Raw genomic sequence first — 15,683 nt, 5'->3', positions numbered from 1 at the left:
GTCTCCTCGCCCACCATCCTTCTTCCTTTTCCAGTCCAGGGAAGGGAATAAACTGGCATATGACAAGGTGTGGGGCAGCCTCAGGTGCAGGGGGGTCTACAGTCAGCCCTGGTCACATGAGAAGTCCAGATGAACCAAAAAGAGGAGCACAACTTGTAAAAAGGTGAGTTTTCACTCATTCAGTAGCACGACTGACCATCTTCCCTGTGCTTTTTCCTAGCTATGGTGTTAAGAACTACCATTATGCTGTGGCTGCAAGACTGGATGCAAAAACTTGCAAGGATCCGACACCGGCCAACCTGCAGGCTGCGCTGCCCAAGAGTGTGATGAGTAAGATGCACGAGGCCATTACCAAGAGAAATGGCATCTATGTCCCCAATCCCATCGGGAACGTGGTTGCAGCCAGGCCCAACTTTAATGCCAAAGGCATTGACCATGCTGAATGGCGCTTGCTGAATGGGGGCCAGAACAGCCCAACAGCCAAGATGCTAAAGAATAAGCCCCGCGACAGCTGCCTGATCTTCTTCAGCAAACTGTCTCCTTGCACAGACCGGTGCCTCAATCCGAATGACGTGAGGAATTTTGTCCAGTGGCTCAATCCTCTTTTTAATTCGCTCGGCAAAGATTCCAGTGCTTTTGTGTTTGAGACTGTTTATGGGAAGGATTCCAACAAAGAGCCAGAAGTCATAGTGAATGCCTGGAAGAGGATCAAGCACGCCCCCCTATTCTTCTGCGATGGCAAAGTCTGCGTCCTATGTTTTGACCAGAATGGCAAGGTTAATCCCAAATGCTTGCCCAAAAAGTGATAGGTGTCCAAGGCTGCAGTGGAAGGACAGTCATGGCAACTCCTGGGCTAGATTGCCCTCAGAATCAAGACCCTGGAAAGTCTTCGGATCCAGACCCCACAGCCCTCCCTTAGTTTCCCCAGACTGAGCTTTGCATTTGATTCTCTTTGCTTCTCTCCTTTGCTAATGCATCAATAAATGTTCCAAGCATCTCAGAATTGTTGCCTTTTCTTTTGCTGCTTCTGGAGTGACCCCCACTGGGCTTCCTTCCCAGGCTGCCATTATTGGCCTACATAGAATATGCTTTTTCCTGCCCGCAAAAAGTGGCTTCTGACAGAATGCAAAACACAAAGATCACACCATGATATCAATCCAGACCCCTGTCTGTCTGGACCCACACAGGTGGCAAAACAGACACAGGAGGGAGGCTGACTGTCCTTGCTGGAATAACTTCCCCCCTTCTCACTTCACCCTCAGCTTCTGCACCCTCTTGGTATCCCAATGTGGAGGTTCTCCTTCAGTGATGCAAGCCCAGATCGGATCTCTGGGGGTATTGTAAATCTCAGGCCACTTGTTTGGATATTGTCCACCCTACTGCTCTAGGGGATGGACTTGGAATCCCCGTGTGGGTGGCCGTGGCCCCCCTCCAGGGCAGTTGGTCACTCAAGAGTGTTGAGGACAGTCATTCCTTGGGTCCCTGGATGAAGGGTTGTCTCGGGGCTGGCCTACCTACTGCCCCCTCTCTTTCCTCTTGCTCTTCTGGGGCTCCAGCCCCTAATTCCCTTCATGCTTGCAACAGCTCTCCCTGTGATGTTGGGTTCAAAGTTCCTTCCAATTTTTTTCTTAGGAATGCAGAGCTATACTGTGTCTGCACAGGAGCAGCTGCCGTCATTTAGCGTGTTTGGTGATGACATCAGCAGCATGTTTGGTGATGACATCATCATCATTACCATGCACCAGAGCCCTGAGATGGAATTGGCAATAGAATTGTGGGTGGTGCCTGACAACCTTGTTCAGCTGTGTGACCACACTGCCATGCAGCTTACAGAAAGGGCTGGCTGGGTCTCTGCTGTTCCTTACTCTCCCCTGTGGGTCAGTGTTCTGCTAAGCTCCTGTTCTGAACTTTGCCTAAAGAACTTATGCCAACTTTAAACTAATTAGTTCCCCCAGCTTAACCACAGCTAGATCTAGCAAACTGCAAAAACTACCACTGTACCCCAGCACCAGTAGAAAGGAGACTAGCAACTGGCTGTTTGGCCAGTAAGTCTGCAGGGTCCCTCCTTCAAGCAGTAGTCCTTCCAGGTACAGCAGCGCCACCTCAGCGCTCCACCACTCGGCAGACTCTGTTGGATTTGTCCATTAATTAATCCATTAGTCCATGCGCCAGTTTGCGGTTCGTCCTTCAGTCAGGGTGCCAGTTCGTGGCTTATTTGCCAGTCCGTGAATTAGTGGGTCAGAAAGTCAGTCTGATAAGTAGAGCCATGAGTCAGCAAGCCAGTAGGTCAGTTTAGCCAAAGAGTCAGTCCATTTTGCCAGCAAGTCTCTCCCTCCTCTACTCTGTCTCCATCTACAACCTACAAAACTCTCCCTGCAACAGCTGCTCCTTATATCCCTGAAGACCTCATTGCCTCTAGTGGCTGCAGCTGTGCAGCACACCCTCTGCTGAAAGCCCAGGCCTTAACCCTGTGTTCCCCAGGTTCACCAGAGTCAAGGGCCACTGCTGACACCACATCCTATCTCCTTGCCAGATCTTCCACAATTCCAATACAACCAGGGAGGCTTGTCTCTCTTCCTGTTTTCTGCTCCCTTTCACACGCCTCTCTCCCTCTCCTTCCTCTCCCTCACTCGCTCCTTTGTCTTCTTCTCTCCCCCTTTCATTCTCTCCCTATTCCCCTTGCCCTCTTCCTGGGGCTTTTTATAGGGCCAAGACCGATCCCACCTTCCCAGGTCTGGCTCTGCTCATCAGCCTTGCAGCTGGGAGTTGGTGAGAGCCGATGTTCTCACTGCTACCCAGCTGATTGGCATGGAATCAAAACATTAACAATGGCTATTGCAGCCCACCATGATTCATGGTTTTGTTTATCTCCTTCTAACCTGGCACTTAATTTGACATCCCAGAGAGATACTGATATTAAGGTTCCATAGCGATGGACTATTGACTAAACATTTTTTCCTTGGTTGGTCACTTGGTTGGCAGCAGAGAAGGGCTTCAAGGTTTTTGCCTTTCTCAAATGGCAGCAGCTGCTGCCACACAACTGGAGTGCAGCTTCACGTTCTTGAGGAAAAAATTGGAAAGAACCTTGGACCCAACACCACTAGAGGGATCCAGGCCAATCATTATGGGAATCAGGGGCTGGAGCCCCAGAAGAGCAAGAGGAAAGAGAGGGGACAGAGGCCAACCCTTAGTCAACCCCTTGGCCAGGGGACGGCTATCCTCAACATTCCTGAGTGAACAACAGCCATGGAGGAGGGCCACAACCACCCAAATGGGCATCCCAAGCCCATCCCCCGGAGAAGTAGTTTGGACGATATGCATTGGATGATATTCAGTGACCTGAGATCTACAGTATCCCCAGAGATCCTATCTGGGCTTGCATCATTGAAGGAGAACCTCCACATGGGGACACCAAGAGAGGTTAGGGGCTGAGGCTGAAGTGAGAAGGGGTGATTTCAGTGAGGACATTCAACCTCTCTGCTTTGTTTTGCCACCTGCATGGACCCAGGCAGGCAAGAGCAAAGCATTGACTGTGTCCGGACTGATAATATAGCACAATTTTGTGTTTTACATTCTGTCAGAAGCCACTTTTTACATGCAGGAAAAAGCATATTTTAAGTGGGCTAATAATGGCAGCCTGGGAAGGAAATCCACTTTGGGTCATTCCAGAAGCTGCAAAAGGAGAGGCGACAACTGTGCTGCAGGTTGGTCCACCAACTTAGCCCTCTGGCTTGCCCTTTAAGGGCAGAGGCTGCTGACAGCCGGCCTGCAGGAGTGGGGTGGAGCTGGCCGATTTGAGACACCTGCCTGTGGCTAACCCAGCTCCATTCGGCTCTTCTCCCTGCAGGTTGGTCCACCAACTTAGCCCTCTGGCTTGCCAGAGGTGCGAGCCGAAGGGCGAGAGCCAAAGGGCTCTTTGCCTGTGGCTCTTCGCCTGGGGAGTGGAGCCCGGAACATCTGTTGCTGCTGTCACCAGTCACCCCGCCAATCCCCCCCCCATGGATTGATAGGCGCCAGCCACGCTTGCTCCTTACTTTTGGAGCCGTTGAGCCTGTCAACAGACCAGCACCAGCCTTTTTAACTGAGTGAGTGTTAGTGTGATTGTGATTGCCTGGCCTGAGTGAGAGTCGGGCCAGGAGGGTTGAATGGTGTACCTGCCTCTGTGAGAGGGGGGCAGGGAGGGACGGGCTAGAGAGCACCTCTGCCTCGGTGAGAGAGAGGCAGAGGGGGGCAGCAGCCCAAGCCTCGGTGTGAGGGGGGTGAGGGTTGCTGCATTGGCTAGTTGTGGTGTGTGTGTGAGTGTGTGGGTTTTAGTTTTGTATTTGTGTGGCTGTTGTTGGTGTGTAGGTCAGTCCCGCTGGAACTATGTGTTTGACACCACGGGGGAGCTCAGGGGAGGGAGGCCACCATCACTAGAGTTACGGGCCATGGAAGGTATGGCGGTGGGGGTGGGCCTGGCTGTTACAGGAGAAGGAGGATCAGTCGTAGACAGACTGTCCCTCTTTCTGGCCCTCCTCTTATCCCTCTGACCCTTGGCATGCCTGGCAACAGCCCCCTGAGTCTGAAACTGCTGCTTCTGAATGCCAGGTCAGTAAATAATAAGATCTATTTAATCCAGGATTTAATCCTGGAGGAAAAGGCCGACCTGGTATGTATCACGGAGACCTCGTTGGGTGAGCTGGGGGGGGTAGCCTTTCCCAGATTTGTCCACCGGTTTTCCGGGTACTGCAGCAGCCAAGGCTACAGGGGTGGGGAGGCGGGGTTGCAATGGTCTACCGGGATTCCATCCATCTTACCAGAAACCCTGTTCAGCGGTCCACCGGGTTTGAGTGTCTTCGTGTTGTGTTGGAGGGGCGAGACAGAACAGCGATTCTGTTGGTGTACCGCCCGCCTTGCTGCCCAACAGATTCCCTGCCTGAGCTGACGGAGTTGGTCTCGAGCGTGGTGCTGGAGTCCCCCCGCCTATTGGTGTTGGGGGACTTTAATGTCCATGCCGAGGCCCCAGGAACAGCTGCAGCTCAGGATTTCATGGCCTCCATGGCAACCATGGGTCTGTCTCAAAGAATATTTGCTCCAACGCATGATGCGGGACATCTGGACCTAGTGTTTACTGCTGGGCAGGCTGATGGTGATCTGGAGATGGAGGATATTAAGATCACTCCTTTATCATGGACAGATCACTTTCTAGTGGGATTTAGTCTTGTTGCGGCCTCTCACCTCCGCAATGGCGGAGGATCACATTTTATGATCCGCCCTCGGAGGCTTATGGATCCAAATGGATTCCTGAGGGCTCTGGGGGATTTTCCTGCTGCCAGAGCTGGAGACCCACCCGGCGCTCTGGTCGATCTCTGGAATACGGAGATGGCCAGGGCCCTGGATGAGATCGCTCCCGAGCGTCCTCTGCCCAGTCGCAGAGTCAGAGCGGCTCCTTGGTTTTCTGAGGAGCTGCGGATGATGAAGCAGCAGGGCAGACATCTGGAGCATCAGTGGCGAAAGACCGTACACGGGTTAGGGCCCAGTTGAGAGCATATTCTAAGGCGGTGGTGGCAGCTAAAAGGGCACACCTCTCTGCCACCATTGCATCTGCAGAGAACCGTCCAGCTGAGCTCTTTCATGTGGTCCGTAGCCTTTTACACCTGGCCCCCCCTACTGGTGGGGAGGAGCACATGGAGGCTCGCTGTGACGAGTTCACTAAACATTTTGCAGAAAAGGTCGATCAGATTCGGCATGACTTGGACGCCGCTGTGGGCATGTCTAGTGATGTCCCCGGGGCACCTGTCTATCCTGCTATTTGGGATTCTTTTCAGCTTGTAGAGCCTGAGGATGTGGACAGGATTCTCTGGAGTGTGAGACCTGCTACTTGCCCGCTCGACCCGTGCCCAGCATGGTTAATTAGGGCTGCCGGGGAAGGGCTGGCCGAGTGGACGGGGAGGGTGGTGAACTCATCTCTGAGGGAGGGGGTGCTCCCACCTGCCTTGAAGCAGGCGATGGTTCGCCCCCTCCTGAAGAAGCCCTCCCTGGATCCCACTAATTTAAACAACTTTCAGTCTCAAATATCCCATTCCTGGGCAAGGTGATTGAGCGGGTGGTGGCATCCCAGCTTCAGAGGGTACTGGAGGAAACGGATTATCTGAACCCATTCCAATCTGGCTTCAGGCCGGGGTTCGGGACGGAGACTGCCTTGGTCGCCTTGGTGGATGACCTTCGCCGGGGGATGGACAGGGGGAATGCAACCCTGTTAGTCCTGCTGGACCTCTCGGCGGCTTTCGACACCATCGACCATGGTGTCCTTCTGGGCCGGCTGGCCAGGTTGGGGCTTGGAGGCACTGTTTTGAAGTGGTTCCGCTCCTTCCTGGCTGACAGATCCCAGAATGTGGTGCTGGGGGATGCCTGTTCGGCACCCCGACCTCTTAGGTTTGGGGTGCCGCAGGGTTCCATCTTATCCCCCATGCTCTTTAACATCTACATGAAGCTGCTGGGAGAGGTCATCCGGGGGTTTGGAGTGGGTTGCCATCAGTATGCTGATGACACTCAGCTCTATCTCTCCCCCTGATTCTGAGGAGGCGGCTGGGGTCCTGGATGGGTGTCTGGAGTCGGTTAGGGGCTGGATGTGGGCGAACAAGCTGAAATTAAATCCGGATAAGACAGAGGTGCTTTTGGTTCGGAAATCCACGGCTCGGGTGCTGGAGTATCGTCCTGCTCTGAATGGGGTTGCACTCCCTCTGAAGGAGCAGGTCCGCAGCTTGGGGGTTCTCCTGGATCCACAGCTGCTCCTGGAGTCCCAGATGGCGGCGGTGGCCAGGGGAGCCTTTGCTCAGCTTTGGCTGATTCGCCAACTGTGACCGTACCTGAGCTGCGCGGACCTGGCCACAGTAACCCATGCCCTAGTGACATCTAGATTAGATTATTGCAATGCGCTCTACGTGCGGCTGCCCTTGAAGATGGTCTGGAAATTACAACTAGTACAGAACGCGGCTGCTCATGTGGTTGCTGGGGCACGTTGGTTTAACTCTGTCGAGCCGTTACTCCGGCAGCTACACTGGCTGCCGGTTCTGTTCCAGGCTCAATTCAAGGTGCTAGTTTTGACTTTTAAAGCCCTCTACGGCTCGGGTCCAGGGTATTTGAGGGACTGCCTCCTTCCCTACAACCCTGCCCATGCTCTTAGATCATCTGGGGGGCCCTTTTGACTGTGCCGCCACTAAAAGATGTGAGAGGGGTGGCGGCCAGGAAGAGGGCCTTCTCGGTGGTGGCCCCCGAACTGTGGAATACCCTCCCCTTAGAACTGAGAACTGCTCCCTCATTGCTAACGTTTCGGCGTGGACTGAAGATCTTTTTATTTCAAAAAGTTTTTAATTGTTGACAGGCTGGCTGGCGTTCTTGCTTTTATATGAAAATCCATGGGGTTTGTTTGTTTTTAGATTTTTTAATTATGTAAATTGCTGTTAATTGTTTTTAATGTTGTATTTTTTAAAAATGATGTAAGCCGCCTTATGTACCCGTTGGGCAAAAAGGCGGGGTACAAATTAATAAAATAATAATAATAATATGCTTGGAACATTTATTGATGCAAGAGCAAAGGAGAGAATAAAAGAGAATCAAATGCAAAGCTCAGTTTTGGGATACTAAGGGAGGGCTGTGGAGCCAGGGTCCTGATTCTGAGGGCAATCTAGCCCAGGTGTTGAAATGAGGTTGCCCTCCTTCCACTACAGACTTTGCAACCTATGCCTGCTTGGCCAAGCATCTGGGATCAACCTTGTCGTTGTTGTCAAAGCATTGGATGCAGTCTGCATTGTTGGCATCACAGCGGAATAGGGGGGCATGCTTTATAGTTTGCCAGGCGGCTACCACAACAGCTGGCTCTTTGTCAGAATCCTTCCCATAAAAGGTCTCAAACACAAAAGCCCTGGAATCTTTGCCAACCTGATTAAAAAGAGGATTGAGCCACTGGACAAAATTCCTCATGTCATTCGGATTGAGACACCGGTCCGTACAAGGAGACAATTTGCTGAAGAAGATCAGGCAACTGTCGCGGGGCTTATTCTCTAGGATCTTGGCTGTTGGGCTATTCTGGCCCCCAGTCAGTAAGCGCCATTCAGCATGCTCAAAGCCTTGGACCTTAAAGTTCGGCCTGGCTGCAACCACGTTCCCGATGGGATTTGGGACATAGATACCATTTTTCTTCTTAATAGCCTCGTGCATCTTACTCATCACACTCTTAGGCAACGCAGTTTGCAGGTTGGTCAGTGTCGGATCCTGGCAGTATTTTGCATCCAGTCTTACAGCCACAGCATAATGGTTGTTCTCTATACCATAGCTAGGAAAAACCACAGGGGAGATGGTAAGTCATGATAATGAAGGAATAAAAATTAACTAAACTTCTTACAAGTGGAGCTCCTTTGCTTGGTTCATCTAGACTTCTGATTTGACCAGGTCTGACCATAGACCCCCACCCTGCACCTGAGGCTGCCCCCATACCGTGTCATATGACAATTATTTTTTCACTGGATTTGAAAAGGAAGAAGGATGGTGAGAGTGGCTGGGTGAGAACATCACTGACTCTCTTCTTCCACTCTATCCCCCTTTCTTTTGTCTGTGCACCACCCAATGAACACTTGAGACAACAGATACGGGAGAATAGGCCACTTGATTAACAAAGTTACAGGAAAATGAGAGACTCTGAGACCTGCAGCTCACATGGCAGCAAAACACCTGTAGTGCAGAGGCTGGAACATCAAGAGGCACCAGAAACGCTTCTTTCGCCCCTGGCCAGGCGTGCACCTGACTCAAGCATTGCCCCTATTCAGGCGATGCAGCTTATCCTTGTCAACCCGCAAGGAACCAGAATAGCCAGACCACGCAGGGTCGCTTGCACCGCTCAGCCATTGAGGTAGCCCCCACAGTTCTGGCCTGGGACCACCAATCCAGGCCCCTGTGCCACTGGGCCCCTGAGGACCAGAAATGGGTTCAGCCTGGCCTTTGCTGCCCCAAGGTGCGCACCAAAGGCCATGCTCGCACCTTCTAACCCGTACTACCTGCCACAAGGGGGGGGGTTAGCCTAGAGCTTGACCATGGAAATGTGCTGGGTTTGGGTCCCCTTAAGAGTCCCCAGGCCCTGCCCAGTTCTGGCCTCCCACCAATCCCCAGTTGCGGGGGGCGGGAAAGGCTCAAGTGTCTCTGGACCAGCCAGACAAACCCAGATCCTGGGCTTGGCAGCTCATGATTGGCATTCTAATCCAAGGAGTGATAAAGGCGCCATGGAGGTGAAAGGGCAGATGGAGCCACTAGCCCGCTGTCTGAGGCCACAGTTAGCCTCCCAGGTGGGCAAGCTCTGCTATTAAAGTCTTATTGACCAGAGTAACAGCTGAATGTTTCTGCTGGTTCCAGTGGAATGGCTGTGCTTGTTAGGCAGAAGTTAAGTTCTACCTGTGATGTAAAGCACCTCTGATAACTCACTTACATGAGCAAGTCATCACTTGATTTTGCAGTCAAATCACGAGCGTGAACAAGACACGTGCAACCCTCCCTGCTCCATTCCTGTCCCCAACCTGCCAGGGAAGGGGACTGGGGCTGAAAGAAGAAGGGAAAATGTAGGTCCATGAAAGGTGGGTGATTTATTACAGTGTCTGTTCACATGGTTTTGATGGGTTGTTCACATGATGTCAACAGTCATCCTTTTGTAGGTAACCCAAATCTTCCCTACTACAATTAAATCATCTCATTTCTTAATGGGAAAAAAATATGTGGCTGAGCTTTGAAGCTGTATAGCGGCGGTGAACTCGTTTTTCGAGTTTTTAATCGGTGAGGCTTTCCACATAATCATCATTCATGTCCTCTCTGCTGATCCTGCAAGCTCCGCACTCAAGCAGTCCTACACTGTTCCCCTTTTATTTCTCTTACAGTTCTTTTCTGATCTGTGTCTGCCATTCATGGCCGTGGGTGGGTGGACCATTTTAAGGTGTCAGGCAATCGGAATGCCTTGTGAACCTGGATGGAGAAAAGCGTTTTAAAAAGTAGACAAATAATGGAAGGAGCAAAAGCATCAGTGACATTCCATGTTGCTCAGAGTTTCAGGGATGTGACTTGAGTCCCAAGTTGTAAAAACACTCGTGTTTCACTGACTTGTGAACACTCAAGCCAGGCATGTCACTGACTAGGGCACTAACTCAAGTCTGAGCCACTGACTAAAAAATGAGTCCCCACATGTGCAGGCTCAAGTCTGTCTACGTCTGGGTGTGCTTGCATACTTTTTTTTTGACTTGTGAAACACCTTGTGGGGCCATAATTCAGACTGGGCAAGCAGTAGCAGGAAAGTTCCAGCCAAGTGGTAGGGAAGTGTAGATGTTTAGCATTGAGGAGGAGCCGGGGGGGGAGGGAGGCATGAGCGGGCTCTCTTGTCCATCTCTGAAGGAACCAATGATCATTGCATGCAGAATGGGTGGTTGTTTTTTTCCTCTGGATGAGGGAGGGCAGCAGGCGGAGCCCAAGGAGGTTCTTGCCTTTGGATTAGCTGGAGAAGCCCAGAAAAGGGGGAAAAGGAGGAGGTTTCTCATGGCTCAGGCCATTGTTACCTGGGAGGAAGAAGTTGCCTCACTCAATGACAGGCAATGGTAGAACTGCAAAGAATTGGGTCGTAGTCTTAACGTAAGCCCCTCCCCCAACTACTGCCACCCTTGAGAAAAAGCACGCAACCCTTCTTCAGCTTGCCATTACTGTTCCCTCCAGCTGTTTCTCCTGCCCCCTCCCACCTTGCTGAGCTCGGATGCCTCCCAGTCCCTTTCAGTCCATGCCCTGCTGTGCCTGGCACAAAGATACTGACTTGAGTCAAAATGATTCAGGAATTTCGGGGGGGATCAGACTCATGGATGAGTCAAGTTGTGGGGGTGGAGACTTGGAACTCAACTAGAGTCTCGCCATGGTGTCAAGTTCCCATCGCTGCAAGTTCCTTGTGTCAAGTGAAGTTCCCTGTAATGGCTGGGGCCATTACAGGTGAGTGGTTTTTTTACAGTGTCCGTTCACACTGTTTTGATGAGTTATTCACACGATGTCATCCTTCTGTGGGTCACCCACATCTTCCCTACTACGATTAAGTCATTACATTTCTTAATGGGAGAAATTTGTGGCTAAGCTTTGGAGCTGTACTGCAACAGAGAACTCGTTTTTCAGGTTTTTAATCAGTGAGGCTTTCCATGTAAATTATCATTCCTGTTATCTCTGCTGATCCTGAAAGCCCCACAACTCAGCACTCCTACCCAGTTCCCCTCTTATTTCTCTTACAGTTCATTTCTGATTTGAATCTGCCATTCATGGCTGCAGATGGGTGGGCAATTTTAAGGTGTCAGGCAGTAGGAACACCTGTGAACCTGGATGGAAAACAGTGGATGGGAAAAAGTAGACAAACTGAAGGAATAGAAGCATCAATGCAATTTCGCTTGTCACTCAGGGCCCCTCCAACTGTGGTGTTTGCAGTGCTGCCCAGCCGTGGCCTTTGTCCTATAAACCCATCACTATACAACAAAGGCTACAGGTGGGCAGCACTGCAAACACTACATCCGCAAGGGCCCTAGATTGCACAAGTGTCTTTTCATACAGTAGGCAAGACAGTAGAACATGTTTACCTGGCACAGAACCACATAACTTGCAGATTCCAGACTTTTTCTCTGCATGAGTAAACTTGTAAGTGCTTTAACTCTTCAGTTGAATTGAAGGATCTTTGATCCTAAAATCAATTCCTTCTCCAAGAGGAGAATCTTTAATTGTTTTGACCCCAATGTGCATATTCCCGGTTATAGAAAATAATCTCAAGGTCAAGCATTATACGTAAATAGAGGTGTTCTTAAATGTTTTTATTTTTTTGCAGATTTTGTATTTTCCCAAGGAGGAAAAGTTCAGAAAGCAGTGTTATGTGATTTTATTCCAAGGGTACATTTTTATAAATTGGAATTATAATCACTTTAAAAGTGTGCTAGGAAGGTGACATAGGTTGTATAGGGTCCACAGATGAAGCCAGAGTCATTTTCTATGAACAGGCACACACCCCCAGTTCAACCCAACCAGACTACAGTGATCAATATATAGTAGAGATATTTTATTTTTTTCTCAGATTTTGGGTGTGAGTGTGTGCACGTGTGTTTTCTTACAAAAATAAGAATTGCAGAAAGCGGTGTTATGTGTTTTTATTTCATTATCACAATATAATCAAACCTCTAATTTATAAGTATGAAACTTGCCTCTAAAGCTTATAGGACCAAACCTAGCCACTGCCCAATGAACGTTTTCATTTCATTTCCCTTGGAAAGCTACTAAGAAGATGGGGGGGGGGTGACTTGCCTTATCCTCTGGCACCACGGGTGAGGATTTGGAAGTGGCCACTGCAACCTTGTTCCCAATGGTTGTTCTGGAAGGGGGAGCCATCAAGAAAAAATCTCATCCTTCTTACCTCCACTCCTGCCAGCGCTTCATCAAAATCAGCCAGAGTGGATAATATCCATGACAACCACCAACCCCACCCCCTTGTGCTGGCTAGATTTCAAGATACACAAGCAGGAAGAGAGGTAAAAAGGGGCGCTGGAAATGGCTATGGGCAAATGCACATTTATGAGCACACACCCAAAAGCTACAGGGGGGAGACAGAATTATGCCACCTTTGGCTGAGCTTCAACCAAACCTGCCAGGATAATGTTTCAAAACACCAGAACAGTATAAAAGTTACTCACTCTGTGATGTACTTAACAATTTTCTTCAGGTTGCCTGGACTGATGGACCCAAAAACTCCATTTGCCAAACTGAGCAGGAGAGCTACACACAAGACCCTGAAGCCTGGACAATGTCTGGACATCTGTCAAAAAGAGTCACACCATTGATAATTGGGAAGAGAGCTATTGTTGCATGAGATCAGGGTGTACTCAAAAGGGGGTAAGCTAAAGCTATATCTGAAGGAGCTCTCTGTTCCGACTATGTGGCATTACAAATGTTATATCCTACTGTGTGGTCCTTAAAATCATATGTCAATTCAGAATGCCCTTAAAGGGATTTTGAGCAACTATAAAATGAGCCTTCAGGTTGACTGCCTTGAGTTCTTTGAAGAAAGAACAGGGATTCATTATGATAAATAAAGAACCAAACATCCTGATCGGTTTCTCTTAAAAGAAAGACAGCAAGAAGAAGGTTCTGGTTTTCAGGATGTACAAGGTGAGAGACAGACTTTGAAACACGATCTGTCTTTTAGAGGTTCGGAATTGGGAAGAATTCTATGCTGGCCATTCATCTTTTCCTAAAGCCACCTCCTCTTCTAAATATAATGGCAGATAGGAAGAGACCCCACCTGTTTGATAATCTGTGCCCCCTGCTATTAAAAATAAAATAAAAATAAAAAAAGAAGAAGAAAAGAGAACAAGGATGTGGTGGCAGTAAGATACTGAGTGCAAGCCAAAAACATTTCTGGAGGTGCAGAGAACAAATCACTCATCTTATGCTCCATGATAAGAAGGAAGACTGGTCTGTTTCTCTGCAAAAAATAAATTTTGTCACCCATCTGTAGGGTCTGGTTCCTTGTGTCTCTCTTTAAAGAGCAGCTTTCTTAGGAATGGTGAATGGTCCCGCCTTGCATGCAGACTTGCCAATCACCAAGTAGAGGGTGGGTCAAGAAAAACCCAGATTGAGAAAAGAACTTGGGAGGCAGGAAGGATCCAAAGCACATGACAGTCTACCAGTTAAGTACAGTTGATCCAAGACTGCATGACCATATAAACCTCGGGTTTCTTCCTCTACAGGAAGGAAGGATGCTGGGGTCAGTGTTGTGGCAAGCACTAAAAAGTTGCATGTTCTTTAAATTCCGTATTCTGATCATCAACCTCCTGTAAAGCATATCTGTGCCGATCACCATCTTTTGTATCTTTCACCAGAAGCGAAAATTTGTCATTAACTAGCCCAACTTCTTCAGGATCTCAGATTTACAGTCTTGCTCTATGCTGCTAGTCCATTCTAAGGAATTCTTGGATCAAATTTAAAGAGAGCAAACCTGTTCCAAAGGCCATACCTAGGAATGCTTTCTCATAAGTACACGTCAGAAGGTTTTTCTATGGTGACATTCATTATGTGTAACTTCCTGCCATTACACCACCATTTAAAAACATTTTGCTTCTGGCAAACCTCCCAGATATGAGGGAGGGTACAAGGATGCAGGGTTCTTGTGGTTTTGTGTGCTCCCTGAGGCATCTGGTGGGCCACTGTGAGAGACAGAAAGATGGACAAGATTGGCCTTTGGCCTGATCCAGTGAGGCTCTTCTTATGTTCTTAATGCCAGCTCAACACTTTCTCTGATTTCCTGTTTTGCTGGACTAATTAATTGTCATGCAATTGTTTATTGGTTGCTGTCATTTTGCTGCTTTATTGCTATAATTATTACTACATTAAACTTTAATGCTTTAAGGTATTCAACATTATGACATGTTTTTATTGTCTCTGTCTTAATAGCCATTTTGAGTCAGCTGGAGGGGAAAAGAAGGTTCAAAATGTTTATATAAATAAATACATAAATTAGATGGCTTTTTATCCTCCTTTTTCTTGCCGACATATGTTGCCTTAAGACAAAACAGATGCTTGCCTGTGTGCCCATTTGTCCTAGTTTGGTGTCCTCTTAATTCTGGTTGAGCTTTTCCTCCACCCCGCCCCCCAAACAGGTCCTGATTTAGAGGAATGGTCTATACCTTGAAAATCCAGATCCTCTTGGTGGATCCTCTTGATGGGTCAGGAAGAATGGCTAGCTCCACAGACTGGCAGGCTAACCAAATGGGTCCTGAAAAAATAAACAATGTAGGAATCTGGTGATGTCTTTTAAGCATCAGGAATGCTCTAGGAATGACATGGCAGTGTGAAAGACAGAGGAACTGGGGAAAAAATTTGAGCAGAGCAACCCAGTATCCAACTCCTGAGAGAAGAATTTCAGGAATCCCAGACATCAGATAACTCTGGATAATGTACATGTCAGGCCCTGTCTGCATTAACAGAAGGGATGTATTTTTGTTATCAAGGCTACTAGAATAATCTTGCTGTGTATATAGCATGATATTGCAGGATACGATTGGCTGCTTGGAAAGGCTGTTCAAGGCTGCAATCCTAACCACACTTTCCTGAGAGTAAGCCCCATTGAACAAAATAGGACTTACTTCTGAGTAGACCTGGTTAGGATTGTGCCCTAAATCAGTCAGTGGCTGATCAATGGACTCTACAGCCCCACTCCATGCATGTCTATTCAGATATAAGTCCCATTGCATTCAGTGAGGCTTACTCCCAGGTAGGTGAGGGTAGGATTGCACCCCTAGTCTGCCAGTCTACACAGAGGACTATTGCAATTAGCATCCACCCCCCAGGATTGAAAATTCAGAGCAGAAATATACGAGATCAGAAGGAAGTCATAGGGCTTTAGCACACTTGTGCTAAAGTGTGCTAGGGCTTTAGCACACTAGCAACAGGTGTTGACAGCACATCATACGTATTAGCTCAATGTCAAAACTGAGAAACAAGGCAAAACCTTGTTTTGCATGCATAATCCAGAATCCCAACTGGCTAGCTCTATCTTACAAAAGCATTCCCTTTAACATCTAGCCCTCCAATGCCCTCTACCCCGAAACAGAACGCACCTCCTTATGCCGTTTACTTACAGATCTGCTGGTGGTAGCAGCGAA

General features: G+C 48.9%; 1 protein-coding gene across 1 annotated transcript; it reads right to left on the bottom strand.

The window, feature by feature from the left end:
• Nucleotides 1-7,552: 7,552 nt before the first annotated feature.
• LOC136654324 (uncharacterized) lies at nt 7,553-14,788 on the bottom strand. Its single transcript, XM_066631286.1, has 3 exons — nt 14,706-14,788; nt 12,714-12,835; nt 7,553-8,314 (listed from the first exon to the last, which is right to left on the bottom strand). Exons 2-3 carry the CDS (start codon nt 12,833-12,835, stop codon nt 7,720-7,722), a joined length of 717 nt encoding a protein of 238 aa, XP_066487383.1. The 5' UTR covers nt 14,706-14,788; the 3' UTR covers nt 7,553-7,719.
• Between the last annotated feature and the right edge of the window lie 895 nt (nt 14,789-15,683).

The sequence above is a fragment of the Tiliqua scincoides genome, chromosome 5, assembly GCF_035046505.1.
Source record: "Tiliqua scincoides isolate rTilSci1 chromosome 5, rTilSci1.hap2, whole genome shotgun sequence".
NCBI classification, from domain to species: Eukaryota; Metazoa; Chordata; class Lepidosauria; order Squamata; family Scincidae; genus Tiliqua; species Tiliqua scincoides.
The sequence above is the reverse complement of the archived record's forward strand: the minus strand, read 5'-3'. Positions and strand labels throughout refer to the sequence as shown.